At 36.0% G+C, this 20,964-nt stretch overlaps 2 protein-coding genes across 2 annotated transcripts; both read right to left on the reverse strand.

Moving 5' to 3' along the window:
• Positions 1–6,046: 6,046 nt before the first annotated feature.
• Positions 6,047–7,360, reverse strand: LOC145692598 (uncharacterized protein F54H12.2-like). The gene has a single exon (XM_081767917.1). It carries the CDS (start codon positions 7,358–7,360, stop codon positions 6,047–6,049), a length of 1,314 nt encoding a protein of 437 aa, XP_081624043.1.
• Positions 7,361–12,206: 4,846 nt separating this feature from the next.
• Positions 12,207–18,910, reverse strand: LOC145692599 (uncharacterized). Its single transcript, XM_081767919.1, has 5 exons — positions 18,876–18,910; positions 18,413–18,496; positions 17,675–17,812; positions 17,285–17,437; positions 12,207–16,539 (listed from the first exon to the last, which is right to left on the reverse strand). The coding sequence occupies exons 1-5, from the start codon at positions 18,908–18,910 to the stop codon at positions 12,207–12,209; spliced, it is 4,743 nt and encodes a 1,580-aa protein (XP_081624045.1).
• Positions 18,911–20,964: the final 2,054 nt, after the last annotated feature.

Here is a 20,964-nt window from a genome sequence, read left to right on the forward strand (position 1 = left end):
TTCCATTAGGGTGTTCAAAATAATGCGTGTTGTAATTTATTTTTTGCCCGCTTTTGGATATCCGTACCTCTGAAACTATACATTTTTTCCATAGGTCAATATGAACTATACTTCTTATTCTGATGTCAGGAATTACCTTGTAAAGTTTGTCGCTATAGTTATAAACACTCTGTATATATAAAGCTGAATGTTTATGTGTTCCATATACGTACAAATCAATACCACGGGCTTCTCATAGACCCAGATAACAGCAACTTAAAGATCGTAGGCTCTTTAGATTTTTTTTAATGCGTATAGTAAAGTGGATATTTATTTCTGCCTGTTATGTTGACAACCCGAATAGCTCTACTGTGTACTGGGTTGCATACCGTCCAGGTAATTATACTGGATTGTTACAAATAATTGACCTGATTTCATATATTCAGTGTAGCTTTATTATCATACACTTTGTCACAAAACTTTGCAGATATATTCAAAAACTCAAACAGTTTTTTGTGTTGCAGTCGCTTCTGATTTCTGCCATAAGAGCGCAGCAGTGAGCATTTATTCAAGATGGCGAAAGGCGTAGAAGATAGCTTATGTTGTGCTCGAGTTTCATTTATATCACTCTGTCCTAGCAGTGCAACGACATTTCCGAACATAGTTCAACAAAAATGTACTAACTCTCAAGTTCATTCGGCGTTGAGGGCCGCGGTGGCTCAGTGGTAGAGCGTTCACCTCTGGTGCTTGGGGTCCTGGGTTCAATCTCAGCCCCCGCCAAGTGAACTTTGTGGTGGGCAAACACCGTGTGCGTGGGTTTTCTCGGGGTTCTCCCGTTTCCTCCCACTTTCTTCATTCCACCATTTCATTCATTAATCATCATCACCGTCTCCTTTAGCCTAAGCGGCATAACCGTGGGACGTAAAACTTAAAGATTTCATTTTCATTCGCGTTGATATACTCACTGTCAGTTTCCAGCTTCAGGATGTCTCTGTTAAGGGGAATGAACTGATTGGCCTACGGTGACTGAACAGGAGATTGAAAAACCGATGGATTGGTCGTGGTGGGGATGATGAACAGCAATCCCTGTGGGACCTCACCCCGGAGCTAAACCCATGAGATTTGTGTGTGTGTGTGTGTGTGTGTGTGTGTGTGGTTATGTGAAAGGTACTGTATTTAGTTTCCTCTATCAACAAACCTAAGAGCTCGCATTAACAGCGCTGTTCAACGGATTGATAGGGGCATACAGCGACGAGTGTGGGAAGAGCTTGATTATCGACTTGATATTTGCAAAATTGCTGAAGGGGCATATACAGAACAATTGTAATATGACACAAACAACTTTTTGAGTTTTTCAGTAAGTCTGCAAAATTTTGTGACAAGGTGCCCAATAATTAAGCTACACTGAATTTATGAAATCGGATCAATCATTTGTAATAACTCTGTATTTTTGTTTTCAACAAATCTTATTCTTCCCGTGCGAAAAGATTATACTTCTGCTAGTTACTAACAGTAAAAATTCAAAATCTAATTTTGGGACCGCGGTGGCTCAGTGGTAAAGCGTTCACCTCTGGTGCTTGGGGTCCCGGGTTCAATCCCAACCCCCGCCACGTGAACTTTGTGGTGGACAAACACCGTGTGCGTAGGTTTTCTCCGGGTTCTTCCGTTTCCTCTCACTTTCTTCATTACACCATTTCATTCATTACTCATCATCATCGTCTCCTTTAGCCTCACCGATATAACCATTTGACGTAAAACTCAAAGATTTCATTTCATTTTCAAAATCTAATTTTATACTCCAGCTTTCGTTGCTAGATGGCTAAAGTGTATATCGTCTCTGCGCCTCGAAGAACCGCTATGTGACATTTTTGTCGAAAATGTCGTGCAAAATGAACCTGAAAGATGTCAGGCAGCGTTCCTTATAATGTGATAAGTTAACATTCAATTGTTTTACTACAACAATGAAAAAAGTTATAGTCTGAAATTAGGGCTTCAGGTTCTCATTATGTACGTATTGATTAATTTATGCAAATCCTCTATGTGGTTATAAAGGCGCAAATGTGCTACGTAAACACAAAATATTAGTATAATATTGTTGAAGCAAGCTTCAACACTGTCCAGTGTATGATATACGCAGAACCAATTTGAAATAAAATAAAATTATATAAGATAAAATAACTTTTCAAGTGTTTCCGTGCATATTTAGCAAAATTTTAAAAGTTCGGAATGTTTTTTGCTTCTCCTGAAAAGTTGTGGTTTTAACACATAGCGGTTCTTAGAGGCGCAGCTATGATATATGGTTTATATAGCTTAGTGTTCGATCTTTGGTGCAGTTATTTGCCTTGGAAGCACCCAAGCACTGGTTGGATAAGGTTACGAAATCGTTACAGCCGAAATGTGTGTGAGGGGGGGGAAAGACAAAAGTACAACTCCACATCAGTTAATACGTTTCCCCGTGTAGCGTAATCGCTAACACTCTTGCCTTTGGTGTGCGGTCCCGGGTTCTATTCCCGATGAGCCCACTCGATCAGGAAGGTGTAAAGGTTTCTTCAGGTCAGCCTTCCTGAGTGAGGTTTTCCCGGATTTTCTTCATTCTCTTCAGGCAAATGCCGGAATGATACTTAGATAATGGTGCCATGCCTCTTTCTACTGCCTTGCATCCTCCCTGATTCCCGGAGCAGTGTAACGGTAGAAATAAATCATCCCTCATACAAGACGGGCTAGCATGGCCAGAGATGCCGAAAGCATCGAAATCTAATTCCTAATTTCAACAAGTTGATATAAAATATTACACCTTTTGCTATAAAGTTGCTGGATCATAGTTAATTCTAGTTGTTTTTCTGTCTTCCCAAACTACCCGTTAATTACTGTACATACGAATTCAATTGCTTTGAATTGGGCCCCGCACTACAACGTAATCCACTCTCGGATGTCAAACTCACAAGAATACATTGTAATATATGATTCTCTTGACAATCTTAGCACCTATAGCATCTGGAGAAAATAGTTCTTGCAGGTTGAAATCGATTAAAACTTAGTTGAGATAATCAATTCAGTAAGAACGTTAGAACAGTTTGGCAATTTTGTCCATTGAATCTGAAATTAGCAAGAGTTCAAACATCGACATAATTATAAAAGACTTTTAGAGAGAAAAAAGCAAAGAAAAATATTTTTAATAAAATAATAATAATTTGACTATTATATTTTATGCGATTTAGGCGATTTTTACAAGTTCAAAAAATTATAATTTGCTTTCAACAGTGCATTTAAATTTTATTTTTTTTTTTAAACAGAAAGATAAATATATATTTTTTAACGAATCATTTCACAGTCACTAAGAATGTGGTGTATTGTGACTATGTAGTTTCCACAGATGATATGCAAACATTGTTAGTTACTTAAGTAGAAGTACTGGAGAAGATGCAGGGGTCAAAGGTCATGGAAAATTCCAGGGGGTCAAAGGTCATGGAACATACCAGAAGGGTCATCGTAGATCATGGAGAAGGGATGACGTAATCAGTTGGTGTGTTGGAGAAGATGCAGTTCTGACTATGACTTGTGGGTGACATCATCATTGATGACTCATGTTCTAGAAGGAAGTAGGAGATAAGATAAACCTATATATATATTCAGAAAGGCATGAGGAAAAAGTGAAGAGAGTATCAGTGCAGGAGAGAGCATCGTGGATACGAGAGTATTGCTGTTTCAGTGAACGTGATAGAAATTGTAGTATTTGAAGATGAAGTCCATCAAGCGCAAGTTTGAGGAGCAGCAGCAGCAGCAGAAGGATCAGCAAAATAAGAAATTTAAGCAGCAGAAAAACAAGAGAGAGGAAAAAGAAGAAGTGAATAATTTGTGTTTGCAAGAAGAGGAGAATAAGGGTGAAAGGAAACAGCAACATATTGGTGAAACATCGTATATGTTATGCAAGTCAGCGTTCAAACATTTGACAGTTGGATTGGATCCTGAAAGGAACTTTGAAGCAATAGTGCGGATCATGAGAGCCAATGAAGATGGAGTGTATGGTGTTTCATTGTCAAAGGATGATTGGTATTTGTTGATGCATCACAAGGAGCGAATTAGTGATTATTTGACAAGTGTGAGTAAGGATGAATATGAGGAAGAGTTGACAATCCTAAGATTAAGTGAGTATGCAGTTCAATTTGGTAAATCATTTGGGAAGAAATCCATTTATTTTTCTCCAAAGGATAGTTTGGACAAATTTTTGATTGTGTTAACGGATTGGACTTGGGGAGGAATAGTAAGAATGGAAAAGTGTGTAGATACTGTGTTGTGTTATGCGGATAAGTATAGTGGTGTTGCTAGGGAACATTATGAGAATATTGTGAGCAAAAGTGTAGCAAGAGCTAAGAAAGACGATAAAGTGGTACAGTGTAAGAAAGACGATAAACGTGTAAGAAGTATGTTGAGAAAAATTGTAATGAATATGTGTAATGAAGAATCGCGTAATGATGATGATAACGATGATGATAATGATGCATATGGAACAATGATAAAATGGGAAGTGAATTGTATTTGTGTGGAGAATATGGTTTCAAAAGTATTAGATGAATTGTAAGTGAAAACCTTTATTGTTTGTACATGTATTATATTTCATTAATAAAACAGTTGAAATATATTTTATGCATTTTATTTCAAAGATTGAAATAACCCTTTTTTAACCTTAGAAAAATAAAATGATCTTTTATTATTATTATTATTATCATAAGAAAAGATCATTTTATTTTTTGAAGTTTGAATAGGTGATGAAATAATTGATAATTAAAACACTTTCTTTAAATGTTTATAATAAGGTTTATTTGTGCAGAAAATTATATTTACAATATATATATATATACAGTACATAGGAAAGTGATATTTATAAAACTTTATAACGACAAGTTTTGAAGATAGTTTAATTTTGAGAGTGGTAACAAATTTAAAAATGCAATTATTCTCAACAATGTTTGATCATTTTGTTGCAAGTTTACATTTGAAAACAAATTTAAAAACAAAGAAAATGGAAATCGTCTTGACATATAAAAAAGAAATAAAATACAAAATAAACCACATAATGATGATTTTGAATGTTGAATAGCATACGTGTTTTTAGTCCATGAGATACAATTTCTCTGTAGAAAACACTTTACATTTTCACTTGGTTGATTTCCAAGGGAATCAAAATAAACACCAAAACCGCACTCACTAATATGTATAGCAGTCCAATGATAACCTGGTCCATCACTATTGTCTTTATTAACTATGATACCAGCAGGAAAATGCACAAACATAGGAAGATTATCGTTGGCAAAGCTTCCAACATATTCAGATGCCATTAACGTATCACGCAGAATAGATTGTAGTAATTCAAAGTTATCCATTTATACACAGTATTTATCTACAAAACACTTGGTAAAGTATTGAGATGTATCACTATTAGTAGCAATACTTGCAGCAGCACTAGTATTAGTAAATGATGAACAATCACATTCGTCAGTAGATTTCGTGGACGGATCAATAGAAACTGATAAAGATATATAATCTAAATGTTTTATAAATCGTGAAAGTGCATACACATGACGTACAGCACAACTTATTTTTGCTAAGCTATGGTAAGTATGCATACAAGATGTAATAGGGAGATGTGTAAGCAAAGATGGTTTCGGACATCCGTGATCTTCTAAATTTATAATTTTACGTGTGGTGAGATCAGAAAGAAATTTGGATTTTTCTGAGCCATAGGTGAACACAATGGATGCATGACTTACATATTTCTTTATGATGGAAGTGAGAAAGTTATAATCCACATCCCCTTCATCCCACGAGAGACCGTGAATATTACGGGTATACCACATATTTTCATCTTGAGCACATGGATCAAGTTCACTCCAAGCGTATGGTGCATTAAATATCCATGACTGAATACAGTTTGAATCAGGATTAATCACAGCGAATTCTTTAGGAATGAGAGTTCCATCGCTCTCTCGGAAACCGACAAAGTCAATAATAAGACGAATCATTTTTTTACGTGTGTGTAGTCTTTTGCAGTAAATTGAGGACTGACTGACTATTGTGTGTAGTCCGTAAGAACGTCTCTATTTTCATTAATTTGTATGAGCGAATCAAACTCAGCATAAATGATGCACGTGATAGATGACGTCAGAGCAGATGCGAAACCAATTTTAAGAGTGAGCGATGATTCATGAATCAAGTCCCAACTTCCGTTATTTTGATTAACGTTAGGAGAAAGATTAAATGCATATAAAGTATATCCTTTTAGGTAGTCCTCTCGTGATATAGCATTTCCTGTATCTTGGTAAAAAGTTCCCGTTCCAGAAAAGAGGGAATAGTAGCATTGAACATATAACTTGTTTTGAAAATTTGGAGTTAAAGGTGTTATTGGTATACTTTTCGATCCTGCGAGGAGTTGAAGTTTATTAACGTTAAAGGTGTCAAAATAAAACGGGTTTAGTTCAAGTTTACCGTTATAAGCATCATTGGAGACAAATCCAAAGATCACTCGTTTTGGAAGTTTTCCAATAAAGATGTTGTCGAGATTATATGATGTCACATTTTGAGGTATAGTATGAGTTTTTGTTTCAACTCTTGTAATGGGGTACTTTAATGTAGATTTTTGTAATACTCGGTTGTGATAGAGACCAACTGTTGCACTAACAGTAACATGTCGAACAAATAATATAACATCAAGCAAACGTATTTTAAAGGAAGAGTCAGCAGGTGCCATTAAGCAAAACGAATCTTTACTTCGATGTAATTTGACACGTATTCCAACTTTGTTGATTAGCAGTCTTGCCTGAGACATAATATCGGAGTGTAGCTTCCCAAACATGTCAAACGTAGCACTCCCTGCAGCATATGAGAATCGCTTTTTAAACCCTTTATTGTTATCATTGCAGTCATTAAATTTACCAGGGGTATCCTCATACCACAGAGCACTGGTTAAATGTGTAGATTTAGCTTCTTTAGTGTAATTTAAAAGCGTTTCTATATAAGCACGATAAGGATAAAATCCTCCAGCAGCAGCAGTTACTAGTGTGTTATTTAAAGAAACATCAACTTGCTGGAACATGGAATGTAGAAAATTGTTTAAGGGAGCTACAGTATCAGCTGTTTCAGAGAGTTTACTATTATCGGTTTTTGTAATATTACACAAAACATATAAGTAAATATGGGCAGGATCAATATAATTTGCACCATCACCAGGAATAGAGAATTCAATTGGACCATCGTCTCTAAGAGTTGATACAGGTCTGTATTCAACTATTGTAGAATCTTCAATACTTGTTTCGGTGGGAGGAACACTTTCTAGGTCTAATGCCGAATCGCAGCATGCATGACTGTTAGGATGTAGAAAAGCCATCTCCTTTATGGATCAAAAATATCACGGTTGTTCTTGCTAAGCTTTCTTTTTTTCAACTGAGGCGGATTTAAAGGAGGCCCAAACTTTATAGATATTTTACGTTTCCTTGTTTTCTTTTGTTGAGTAGGATGTTTTGCTTGTTTACGAAGACGTCGGCGAGATATTCTCTTCTTTTTGCCCCGTCCGCTAAGAAGTTGTTGAATTTTGTTTTCTGCTTTTGCTTGCAAGTTTTCACCTGCTTCACGTAGTCGAGATTACAGAGATGATTTTAAGGGTTTTTGTTGAAAAACATCTCCAACTACTTGCATTCCTGTATGTAAGGCTTGTTTACCTAAAGCTTTTGCACCTTGTTTAAGTAATGGAACTGCTGCACGGAAAAGGCCACTAAAGAAACTACCTAACCCATGCCCACGTTGATATACAGGTCCACGAAAGTATGGAAGTTCTCCGAACCCATGAATTTGCATATGTTGTTTCCTTTTAGGCATGTTTATACTTTTAGAAAATGAAGTTTCACTGTCACTGTCCCGTATTGAAATGGTAATTTTTCACCCGCGTGATCCCTTAAGACTATTTCAATCGTATTGAAGTTGAACTTAGCCAATCGTAAGTAATGCAACGGATTAAATACAATAGATTGATTTCGACCGTATTGTGAATTGGAAATACTTGCTATTCGTAGTAACGGAGCTTTCGTGTCCCCTACAATTTGATGTTCAATAATATTAGTATAAATAAAAATTTGTTGGGGATATCCAATGTCAAGATGTGGATACTTTGTACCGTATGTTTGTTTAATAGCATTTTTATAGGGTTCCAGTCCAAGTTGCAAAGATAAAATGGGCGAAAATTTTATTTCCTTTAACGTAGAGTTATAAGTGAGATGAATGGAATTTCTTTTTGCATCTAATCGAATATGAAATAAATCAGTTAGACTATTAATTTTTTCTATTAGATTTTGAATTGTTGGGTAGTATCCAGGTGGAATTTTAATTTTACTCAACATAATTTTATTTCCATTTTCTAGTACTGACACTTGAATACTGTTTTGTCCATGAATTACATTGTAACATGTATTAGGAAAATGAATTTCTGCTAGACTAACTGTCCAGTTTTCATTAGAAATACTAGATGAAGATAATTTTAATTCAGTTTCTAATTTGTTAATAAAATGAGAAGGAGTATTTTGTGGGAAAACATTTAGTGAAGCATTAGATGATAGAGTTACGTAAAAGCTTTTATCATTACCCTCCACAATCATGATCAAAGATATTTTTGAAAATGTAATGTTATACTTGAAATTCCAAATTGAAATGGCAATAGCTTGCCGTGTTCGTCTCTTAAATCGACTTGAATAGTATCGAAATATCGTTTTTCAACCCGGATATACTGCCGAGGATAAAATACAAATGATTTTATACGACCGTATTCATACTCAACAACACTAACTTTTCTTAGTAATCCACCGAATGGGGGTTGATGTTGAACAATATTTACACAAATGTTGACTTCATGTGGTATATGAAAGTCTAAATTACAAGGGTAAGGAGCTTCTAATTTAGTAAGTGTTGGTTGTGGAGAGTCGTTCGTTTGACTCGCGTTCACATGAATTGATGTGTATGTTTGTGGAATATGTGTAGTATAACCAAACACAGGAGCTAAATTAGGTGCCAATGATATTTTTACATTTTGTTCAGGAGTCACCATTCCTTGTATATAAAGTGAGTTAGTATATGGATTTACTTGAAACAAACTCGAAAGAGCTTCAGTACTTGCGAGAATATGAGAAATACTGGAATAAAATCCAAATGGAACTATATATTCACGTTTCACATTCTCACTAGTACGTTTATTATATATACTAGAGATAATTCTATTATCACCCGGAATAATATTATAAAAACTCCACACAATATGCAGCTCTGTTAGGGAGACTTCCCACGAACCATCCAATTCAATAGGTTCGTCTAATTTGGTGGTGTAACTTGCTACAGTATTATCTGTAAATATATTCATACTTGCATTGGAGGGAAGCGTTACATAAAATTCACGACGAATATCCATACCGAAACACATCAAACCACATACTAGAATTTCGTTTGAATATCAGACTCTTTTATCCATGAGTTACAAGATGAAGGATAACCTAACCACTTCACATACAGCTTCTTACCCCGCCTACGTAGAACTTTTTCAATGAGAAAGGTTCGATTCGGCGTCAGAAATATTTTTTGTAGTTCTTCTTCGTAGAAAATACCTTTGACATTTTCTCCATTCCAGTCTCGAAGATGGAAAGTAACGGGATTAGACGGAACTTTTTTTGCAATTATAAATATTTCTTGTGTCCATTTCGGAAGATATCCCTTTTCAAGTTTATGTTTGTATTTACTGATACGTACATAATCTCCAACTTCTAACTTTGAGTGTTTGGGTTTTGATTTGGAATTTTGTTTATACAACGTTTTCCAAACCTGAAGGAGAGTATCTTCATTCACATCTACAGGACGCATTCGAATGCTACTATGATACGTGTGATTATATGCATTTACTATATGTGGTAAAACATAAATGTACTTGTACGTTTGATTTGCTGAGAAATGTTTGTAAAGTTTTTCTTTTAACGTACGTATAAATCGTTCACATATAGCCGCCTTCAATTCCGATTCTATGCTGTAATGTTTAACGTTAAATTTTTTAAACACATCACGTACTTGAGAGTTATGAAATTCGCGACCTTTATCGGTTTGACAGTAGACAGGTGGCTCTTTATAGACGGACGACTTAAAGATTTTAGTTATTGCTTTGCTCATGGTGACACCTGATTTATTTTTTACTGGAACACAATTTGCATATTTGCTAAAAATATCAATGGCACATAGAATATATTTGAAACCTTTATTAAATTTTGCTATTCCTTGCATATCTGCGAGATCCATTTGCCAAGTTTCGTTGTAAGTGGTGGCAAAATACTGTTTCCGTGGATAAGTTTTTCGAGCTGGTCGATGCAAAGTATACACATCTTGACTTTGTAACCACTTTTTAATATTGGATTTTGAATATTTTTTCTTAGTAGCTTTATAGAGTTTCTGTACATGAGAAAAACCAGCTGGATGAGACGTGGAATAATAGATTTTATATAATTTCCTTTTCATTACACGTTCTCCCATTTTGAAATCAATGGTGATTTTGACAATTTTCGGTCTTTCCTTTTTCCCTTTCTAGAACTGGATCCTAAGAGTACTGACTGACCAAGATATTCCTGAGGTATGTTAATCTGTTGAAGAATATCTTTAAACTGAGATATGCCTACTGGGTTACGTTTTGTTTTACGCGGACGAACTACATCATTAATTATGTCAATAATATTAGAATTTTCAATTGGTTTACCATCGATAGTAACAATTCCATGTTTGTCCCACGAAACTTTGTTACTAAACTCTAAAAGTTTTCGTAAAAGAAGTTCTGCACGTTTTTGATACGATTTTGGTACGGATTCAATAATTTCACTAATATTTGACTTTTCATGCTTTTGATTATCTATTTCTGTGTCAGTATTATTGGAAATAATAGGAATTTGAGTAGGTTCCCTAATATGAGAGACAAATTGAAGATAATGATGCAAAGCTTGCTGGTATAATTTCCACTTTTCTTTATCATCCACATCCGTTCGATCAAGAATTTGTTTCATTTCATGATCTAGCCTTGATTGATGTGTTTGCGACTTTTGAGTTGAGGCGTGTAGTTGCGTAGCTAATCCCTCGGGAATAAGTAACATTTTCTGTAACTTACTCATCGTGAAAATAATGTTCCAGCTAACCCACTTATGATAGGTGCAAGAAGCAATGGTAACAAGCCTCTTCCCGTTTGTAATAAAAGTTTTCTTTTCTTTCGAAGTGGTACGCGCTTAGCAGCTAACTGACGCAAAATGTTTTTATGCCGCTTCAGTCGAGCTTTTTGTAGTGAAGAAATGTGAACATTACCCCGCAGAGTGTTTGCTGCACATTCTGCAATGGCACGTATAGCTCCAAGAGGAGCCGAGGTTAATAATTGTTTGCAACGTTTTCCACGTGAGTTACTTAGAGCGCGCAACGTGGTTGCGTGTTTCTTCAAGCAATTCATGGTGAATACTAATACAACTGAAAGCTCTTCATGCATTCTTTAGGAGGAGCATAAACGATCGTATTTTCTCCAGGAAAAATATTTGTGCGCAGACGCAGAGCATCTGGAATCGACTGCGTCATGTCAAAAAGTAAATATGAATGAGGTTGTTTTGTTGCGTCTTCAAAGACCTTTACCACTTCATTTGCACATCTTGGCATAATTTGACGTGCTAAACATTGTATTTGTAACCTGTCACGCGGATTTTTAAAACAAACGATATAATGACTATTTAAAGAGATATCGCGCATGTGTCGTCCTTTATGGAAAAGATTTTGAACAATATAAATAACAGTAAGATTTTTATGATGTGAATATTTAGTAAAGAGATCAATAACAACCTGACCATTTTCCGTCATTAAATCATCAATAATAATTAACCCTGGTGAAGGTGGATGAAACGTTTGCATCTCTGGTAATCCTTCAATAAATTCAATGTTTGATGTGTTTGATCGTAATTGAGGTAACACAGACCCATAGCACCAAGTAATACTTTGAAAATATTCAGGAAATAATTCATTTTTGTGTTGTAAAAGACGATCTACGAAAACTGTTTTCCCTGCCCCGGTTGGGCCGGAGATTAATATTGTTGATGGATGACTAAATGTTAAAGCCATACTGACTAGAAAATGTAATACGCACTGGGTTAAGTATTACTGGTGAATGCACACACTGGTGTAAGGAATATCTATGGATGTTTATATCCAAATGGAAGAGACTCAAAATAATCATCATCAACTCGCCTTCGTTTGTTGAATACGAGTTGATGACAAGTATCTTGCGGTGCGCACACTACCCTGTAACCCCGTTTCCTCATGATCTTCCTGGGATTGTGTAAAACTCGTTTATCTATTTCGCCCAATACCATTTGTTTGAAATGTTCATAATTAATTATTTGCTTGTTTCTAAAATTTAATGTAATTCCCCTCACTTTGCAAATAACTTTTGTTTCCCCATTGCTTACATTTTTCATTCTATAACAATAATTCTTCGAGCCAAGAGAGATAAACGAGTTAACTACCCAACCTTCAGGAATCTCATTGGTTAATTCCCCGAGGTACGAACCTGTAGATAACGGGGAAGGTTCACCTTTCTTACAAACAAAAAATACACTATCTGTATCACAGTACAGTAAAGGACCTTGTCCAACCTGTTCCATGGCCATATACAAATCAATACGCGCGTATGCCGTAATAAAAGCTGCCAGTACAATGTTAGAGGTGCGATTAGGCTTATCGTATTTTTCTAAATTGCGATAAGTTATGCCCATAATATCACCCATTGGTAGAAGAGAATGAACTTCGTACTGTGGCCCAAACATGTACTTGTTATACTCTTCCACCTTACGCACAAAGACAGTCTCCAACAAATCTGTTCTTTGTGCAAACTTGCCATAGAGACTGTTAAGTAGGAGCTTACTTATAAATCTTAGTCCAGAGTTATATTCTATCTTTTCTGGATCTAACTGAATATTTTCATGCTCCTTGTACGCAGCTATATATTGCTTTTTTTCAATGTCAGAGACACAGTCTGAGGGGTACCCGCTGCTTTCTTGCTTTATTTTTAAGAAACAATTTACGTAATTTTCGAAAACACCTTTTGAGATATTAGGCTCATACTTGGCCATCTTAAAGTCCCACACTTCATATATACATTGAATTTGGTACCCCTTCTTCAGTGCTAACTTCAGTTCCTCACTAACCCATGTTCCGTGCAGGAGCCTTTCTTCTTTCGTGTGGGAACATTCTTCTTGATTTTGATTCTCCATGCACGTACGGCATAGTCCGAACATGAGTTTCTTGTTAACACTGTATGGCAAGACTGGCAAATACAAATCACGGGGTGGAAGCACAGAACATTTGACAAGACCGTTCACTTCTTCTAGATTTGGAAAATCTTTGGTATAGATTTTGGGATGTCCGATAGGTAGTGCTTTTGACTTCATTTGATATGGATAAAGGGATGTGAAGTCCAGATACGCTACATACGTATCCTCATTTCCCAAAGAAGTCGCATCATAGAATAAGCGGAAGGCTTCACACCGACCACCTCGAAATGCGTCTTTTGGGATTAGAGGATCTACCAAATTCGCACATTTATTGCGAATAAATGCAGCTAAATGTGGATTTGATCGTACATCGTTTCTGAATTCACATTCCCATTTCTCCACAACATTGTATTTTAAATTTCTTAGATACCTCGTTATACCTATCGTGCGCTCGTATCTGTACGCTAATGTCTCCCCAGTTCCATCCAATAACACCTGATTTTTCGATCCATCAATACAGTGATGGCCATGCCAGTAACATCCATGGAAGAAGAATACGGTGTTAGTTGTAGAGTCAAACCCATCAACCTTAATACCACCGATCCTTGCTTCATTTCCGTTACCAGCATGTTGTAGTCGCTTTCCAGTGGTTTCTTCTAACCAAAGCAACCACTGTAAAGCTACTACACTTTGCCTGTCTTGATGGCGAAAACCATATGGCGGTATAATCGCCAGCTGGTTTTCGTGCAAATGATGGGTCCTAAATATTAAACTCGCGAGTGATGCAAGAGTGCTACATTGAAGAAATGGCTGCACAGCACTCACACTTTCTATGAGTTCTGTAAATTTTTCTATGGCCGAAATCAAAATTACTACATCATTCATGCAATAATCAATTAATTCCTTTTGAAAGTCGAAAACAACATTCTCTTTTACGCACTGTGCATGCCATTTCAACAACTCTTCCCGATCCTTTTCCGATCTACTGTCAGGATCATAAAAGTGTAGCGAAGGCATTTCTCCACGGTAATTTTGAAACTCACTGGTGTTCATTAAATGTGGGAAATCTCCCTTCCGTAACGAAACTGTATTTAGGCCTAAAGCTTTTGGCAAATCTGCCAATTTTAAGGGCATATAATTAAATGTGTCCCTGAAAATTTTCCTATTCCCGATTTTCATTTCAATGAGTTTATTACCCTGGAGAATCACCTTCGGAATGATCTTACGCTCTATGAGGAGATGACGCAAAACGAAGAGGTTGTCAAAACGTGCTCCGTAATGTGATAAAAATACTTCCATCGTAAAGTTTGGGCGCGGTTTTAGCGCATATGTTACGAACTCACCAATACTGCGGAAGACATGAGTTCGTTTGCCACAGGTCTTACACTGCTCCAAATCCGAATTGCCTATGCATGAAAAACATCGCTGGATAGCAATACATAAATTTACTTCATAATCTTTTACATTTGGGTCAACTGTATCTACTAGCATGGTTTCTACGTCATAGGCAATATAAAGAAATTTCTTCACTTTAGCTGCTCTTTCTTTTTGGATGTAACATTGATGTTCCTGGTTTACATATTGGTTACACATTTTACAAAATTTTTCGGAGCACGTGTGAGCAGTTTTACGACGTCGAAAGTCGACTACTTTAAAACAGTGTTCACACTGTTTTACCTGCTCACAAAGAGATTTGGAGCGTGAACTACTTTGTTTATGTCTATCAAAACAACCTTGACCCACAAATCGCCTGTGACAATCATCGCACTGTAAAATTGTTACATCCTCTTCCTCTGGAGGGTGTGATTTCTCGCAGGACGAACACTGCACTTTACATATGTGACTTCGCACATTATCAAACCCCACCACACAATATTGACAAAAATAACATTTTTGTAAAAACCCCTTAATATTGATAATAACATCGTAATGATGATTGTTATAAAAGAGGAACAATTTCTTGTGAGAAAATTGTTCCCCTTTGTAGAAAATATTCATCATTCCATTTGTCATTTCATCTTCTTCATAAACTACAATTTGGAAAGATTGGCCAAAATAGGATTGAAATTTAATAATTTCACGCAGTGTTCCTCCCCTTTCTGACAAATCAACACCAGCATTCAGACACAATTCCTCAGCGGCAGCTCGCTGGTACTCTTCGTTTCGCTTCATTTTATTTCTTTCGCTAACTGTGCATGCACTTGCATACGTTTGGGCCACAACTAATGCACGTGCAAGACACAACGTATCCTTATTCCTAATCCTACATACTAATTTATTATACTTACGATTAATATCTCTATCATTCCCTTTCGCGAGACGATCAGTGCGAGGACGATTTCCTGTGCCTCTACGAGGATTGACTTTATAAATTTTGAAGGTAATTTCTGGGCCGAAAAAGAATTGTTCATTGGAATTTAATACTCTTTCAATGTGATAGAAAATGACTTCCGAATTAATATTTCTCTTCTCGCGAAAGGGAACGTAGATCGGATTAGAGTCAGGAAGATTATTGTAAATCATCATTCCAACTCTTGCATCCTCATCTGTGTTTATCAATACATTTTCTAACACAAAATCTACAAGATTTCGCACCATCCGTTCGGGATCATTAACCTGGAATTCGGGGTCTAACTTAACAGTAGTAATATGCGCAGCAGTTCTATATCGATGAAATTGTCTCTCCTCTTCGAATACAACTTTAAATGGGTCTGCATTACCTCTACCCTGCCCGCGTTGAATACGATTACGACGTTGGGGTTGTTCATGAAATGGTAGTGTTTCGTCAAGAAATGCTGCTAATCTTCGTTGAAACTCTGCATTATTATTAGCAGCATAATCTTCACGAAACACTTCCACAAATTTCTCATATGCTGCAGCACGCGCATTTACATCTTCGAGAAGTCCTAATTCAAAATGAATTAAAATGTGAAAAACGTTATTACATCGATCTATGATTTGTCTCCAATGTTGCCTGACCTCATGAATAAATGCACCATACGCCAGAGTTGGTCGCACACCCGTTGAATAAATTTCCACGAATCTCTCATAAATGGGAATAAGCAATAAGGGAATATGAAATACTCCCAACATAAATGATTGTAATATAGCATCCAAAGCGTTACCTGGCACTTGTTCTGCATTATCCTGCTGCTGCTGCTGCTGCTGCTCATCTTGCACTTGCTCTTCATGTGGCGGGGTTCTGTATTGTTGAAAAAGCTCTTCATCTTCATTCAAAAGCTGTTCAAAAAACCTGTAAGAACAAACTACATTGAGAAAATATCCCTTTTGTCACGTAAAATACTAACTTCAAAAAATAATAGTTATACGTAACGAGTCTAAATAGTCTCTCTCTAAAGATTGTTTTTGGTCCCCCCCGCACAAAATCTAAAGATCATAAGCAGTAGTGTCATGTAAAATACTAATTTTGGAAAAAGTGGTTCTCTTAAACCAGTCTAAAGGATGATTAATAAATTACAACAATAATAACAATGACATACTCTAAAAACTGCCTTTGTGCCCCCTCCCCCCTTTAAAATCTACAAATCGTAAGCACTATTATTGTGTAAAGTACAAACTTTAATAGTTATTTTTGAGAAGTCTAAACGATGGTTTAAACTTACCAATAACAATATTTTACTCTAAAGATTAGCATTGGTGCCCCCCCCCGCAAAAAATGTGCAGATACAAAGCAGTATTACTATGTAAAGTACAGACTTTAAAAATAATAGTTCTTCCCCAAATTTTACAACTAGTAAGCACTATTATTGTGTAAAGTACAAACTTTAAAAATAATAATTCTTTTTAACAACTCTAAACGATGGTTTACATTTAGTAATAATGACTTACTCTAAAAACCGGTTATGTCCCCACCCTCCAACGAAAAATTTTATTCCATAAATTTTTTTCTTCATGATTAGCAATAACAATGTTCTACTCCAAAGACTGGAGTTGGTGCCCCCCCCCCCAAAAAAAAGAAATGATATTTTCATACTTACATGGTTTCTTCTCCTCGCTTTTCCTCTTGAGATTCTATGCCGTTGTTCGTTACCATATTGTCTTCTTTTTTCCCAAACGCTTGAGTCATTGAAATGCTCCAGTTGTACGAAGGCGACGGTTCAGGGCCTTGTTTCAACAAGTCTTCTAAGGACCTATCATTAAGAAAAAAGTGATTAGATAACAATTAAAAAATGTTTATATATGAAGCTAGAAATCACATAACCTATTCTCAATTTATTATTTATTTAATTATTTCCACAAACTAAGAAATAAAATTAACAATATAGACATTTTAAGTACTTTTATACATTAATATTTCTCGTTTTAGCAACGTAAAATTATTACTAAATTAAGAATAAATAAAAAACTTTTTAATGATTTATACTTACATGCTTTCTTCTTGTCTCATTGCTTCTTGGCCACCTTCTACAGTTGAAACTTCTTTCCCAAACGTTTGAGTTAATGAGAAGTCCCAATTGACAGACGATGACGGGTATGGGCCTTCCATTAATAACGATTCCAAGGACCTATAATAATAAAAAAATCAGTTACTGTTTATGCTGTAATACATAATAGTAAATAACTATCCACGAACTCCTTTCTGGCTAAACATACGCAGCTTATGCGTGGGACCTCATGTGGTTCAGATTGCATATTCATCAGTAAGTGCAGGTCTCGCTAATTTTAAAATCAACTAAACTCGTTAATTATTCATGTTTAAGCTGAACATTACTCTTCTTAAAACCACGAAAATTTTATTTCACTGATACTACGATAAAATAATAATCAACAATATAAATTTATCCTTGACAATAACTTAAGTTTCTTATGAGGTTGAGAATGTAAAAAGAAAAAAAAATATGTACAACTAACCTGTTTTCTCCTAAAGGCAAGATTTCTTCAATTTAACAAAACCTTTACATTAAAAAGCAAACTCAAATTTCTTTAAAGACTACAAAAACTAATTACTCTAGAATATTTTTTCTCAATCATTCAAATTTATGATTATTTTTAACGAGTGTTCTTAATCCAAACGATCATTATAACATACATTTCCTATTTTTAAAGTGTTCTTAAAGAAAAATTATCTCGAAACTTTTCTATGATTAAACTTTCCCATGACATACCTCTGAGATTCGTTTTCTTCCCCAAATTCATTTTCATTATGCTGAAGCTCTTCCTCGACACGATCTAAGAGGTCATCTAGTACCCTATAAGAAATTACAATAAATGATCGTTATTATATAATTTATCTTCACTAAAACCTCATATTATCTTCTCCATTCTTTCATCAAAAGTGTAAATAAAATTAAATAAATGATGTGAATGACTGAAATAATGAACTAAAGTGTGTCTGAAAGGAACATCCTAACAAAACTCTCGCCCATGTTATTTATTCATCACAAAGCACCTTCTTCAACATGAAATTACTATATAAAACTTCATAAAGTAATGCATCAAAAGACAGTTTTACTCTATATTTTTACGTTAATGCAGTTTAAATTTAAGAATAATTTCAAGTTTATATCCATTATTTATTATCTTTTTTAAAAATTACAAACTTCAAACATTAATTTTCTTCTTACTTACTTCAAGTCGTTCAATGTATTCTTCCAGTCAGCCATGATTTGATGATGCTCAAAAGCTTTTCCCACAGCGTCTTCTGCACAGCGTCACAAAATGCTCTAAACTATACAAACTCTTCCATCTTCACCCATTATATATACTCATAAAATTAGCACACCGTATATTCTAGATGTTTACAACACCACGCAAAGTACAGGGGCCACCTAGGATGTTTACAACACAACACAACGCAGAGTACAAGGGTCACCATTACACATACAACACAGGTCAAAACTAGTTATCTCTTATCACAACACTGGATTTATCCGGAAATGCCACATGAAGTTTCTCAAAGTTTCTACAAATCTAGCGACACAATGCCAGTTCATTCATTTTTTAATATACAATATAACAACATAGCATATGCTATGACTAAATTCATGCTTTACATCTCATTTCTGCTAGTAGTTTCTCACAATAGCATGACATCATTCAATCAAAAACATGATAAATTAAGAAGAAGCTGATTCCCAAATTGAAATGCATCAAATTAAGTGCGTAAAAATATACTTGCGTTAACCACTAGGAAACAAATTTACTAATCTGAACGCATTGCTGTGATTCACTTTTTCAACTTAACCTTTGTGTTCAATACACTCAACCAATATCCTAATAATTGCAAAAATAAATGTTATTCCCTGATTTGTAATCCCCGTTTCTCTTAACATGTATTTCTTTTTAAAAAATAAAATCTCTCAATGTTTTTAAGTCCCACGTTATGCCGGTTAGGCTAAAGGAGGTGCTGATGATGAGAGACGAATGAAATGGTGGAATGAAGAAAGTGGGAGGAAACGGGAGAACCCCGAGAAAACCCACCAGCACGGTGTTTGTCCACAACAAAGTCCACAAGGTGAGAGCAGGGTTTGAACCCAGGACCCCAAGCACCGGAGGTGAACGCTCTACCACTCAGCCACCGCCCCCCAAGGAAATCTTTGAGTTTTTTAAGTCCCACGTTATGTCGGTTAGGCTAAAGGAGGTGCTGATGATGAGAGACGAATGAAATGGTGGAATGAAAAAAGTGGGAGGAAACGGGAGAACCCCGAGAAAACCCACCAGCACGGTGTTTGTCCACAACAAAGTCCACAAGGTGAGAGCAGGGTTTGAACCCAGGACCCCAAGCACCGGAGGTGAACGCTCTACCACTCAGCCACCGCCCCCCCCAATGTTACATCCAACTATTATACCACATACATTAAAGGAAGTACGAGGAAACAGAAGAATTATGAAAAAAACCGCACATACTGTTTGTTCACCACAAACCCCCTTTCATCAAACCATTAACCCCTCATACCAAAGATGAATGCTCTACTATCGACTCCCCCATACATGCTTATGATCCATGTAGTTTCACGTTCGTTTAATTTCCTTAAGAAAAAAGCATTACAATGATTCAAATTCCACTTGTACATCATTCTCATATAGCGTCAGTGTTTAACATCCCTTTTCAACACCGAGGATATATGAAGTAGAGCTTAACATGGAATCCGCGAAATTCCACCAGAAATCGAACTCAGATCTCCAATGCAAAAGATACATACGCTATCCATATCGTCATGGGAAAGGTCTACCCTTTTCCAGCACCAAGGCTATATGAAGCAATTAAACCTGCAGTTTAAGGTGGAATTCAAACCTTGTATTCATTCGATTTTTTAAGATTCTCCTACAAGAAATCAAACTCTGACACTCTATGCGCTAATAAAACTCAGGAGGATTTACCCCGTACTAACATAAGTAATTAAGTACATTACACAAATTATTTCATATTACACACTTTCCATCCTCATTCGTTTCCTTTACAAGAGGGTCACGCTGACTCATCTAGTATAGCTCTTACTTCTCATGTGTGCACTCCCCCCCCCCGCTTCGATCCCCTGCGAAAGTAAGTTTGCGATGTACAACATTGTGCACACGGGTTTTCAAGAGGTATTCCTGTTTCCTCCCACTTTCACATTCCACCAATTCCTTTATCATCATTAACTTGCTTTCATCATCATCTCCCTTAACCGAACAAACGTAATCGTGGGACTCAAATATTTCCCTTTTTTTCGTTTCC

The sequence above is a fragment of the Thermobia domestica genome, chromosome 8, assembly GCF_964235325.1.
Source record: "Thermobia domestica chromosome 8, izTheDome1.hap1.1, whole genome shotgun sequence".
NCBI lineage: Eukaryota > Metazoa > Arthropoda > Insecta > Zygentoma > Lepismatidae > Thermobia > Thermobia domestica.

Coding starts and splice junctions, on each gene's coding strand:
- LOC145692599 (XM_081767919.1), bottom strand. CDS start 18,910: ATGGCTGACTGGAAGAATACATTGAACGACTTGAA. Junction 18,497..18,875: donor AATACATTGAACGACTTGAA/GTAAGTAAGAAG, acceptor AATTTCTTATAG/GGTACTAGATGACCTCTTAG. Junction 17,813..18,412: donor GAAGAAAACGAATCTCAGAG/GTATGTCATGGG, acceptor TTATTATTATAG/GTCCTTGGAATCGTTATTAA.
- LOC145692598 (XM_081767917.1), bottom strand. CDS start 7,360: ATGGCTTTTCTACATCCTAACAGTCATGCATGCTGCGATTCGGCATTA.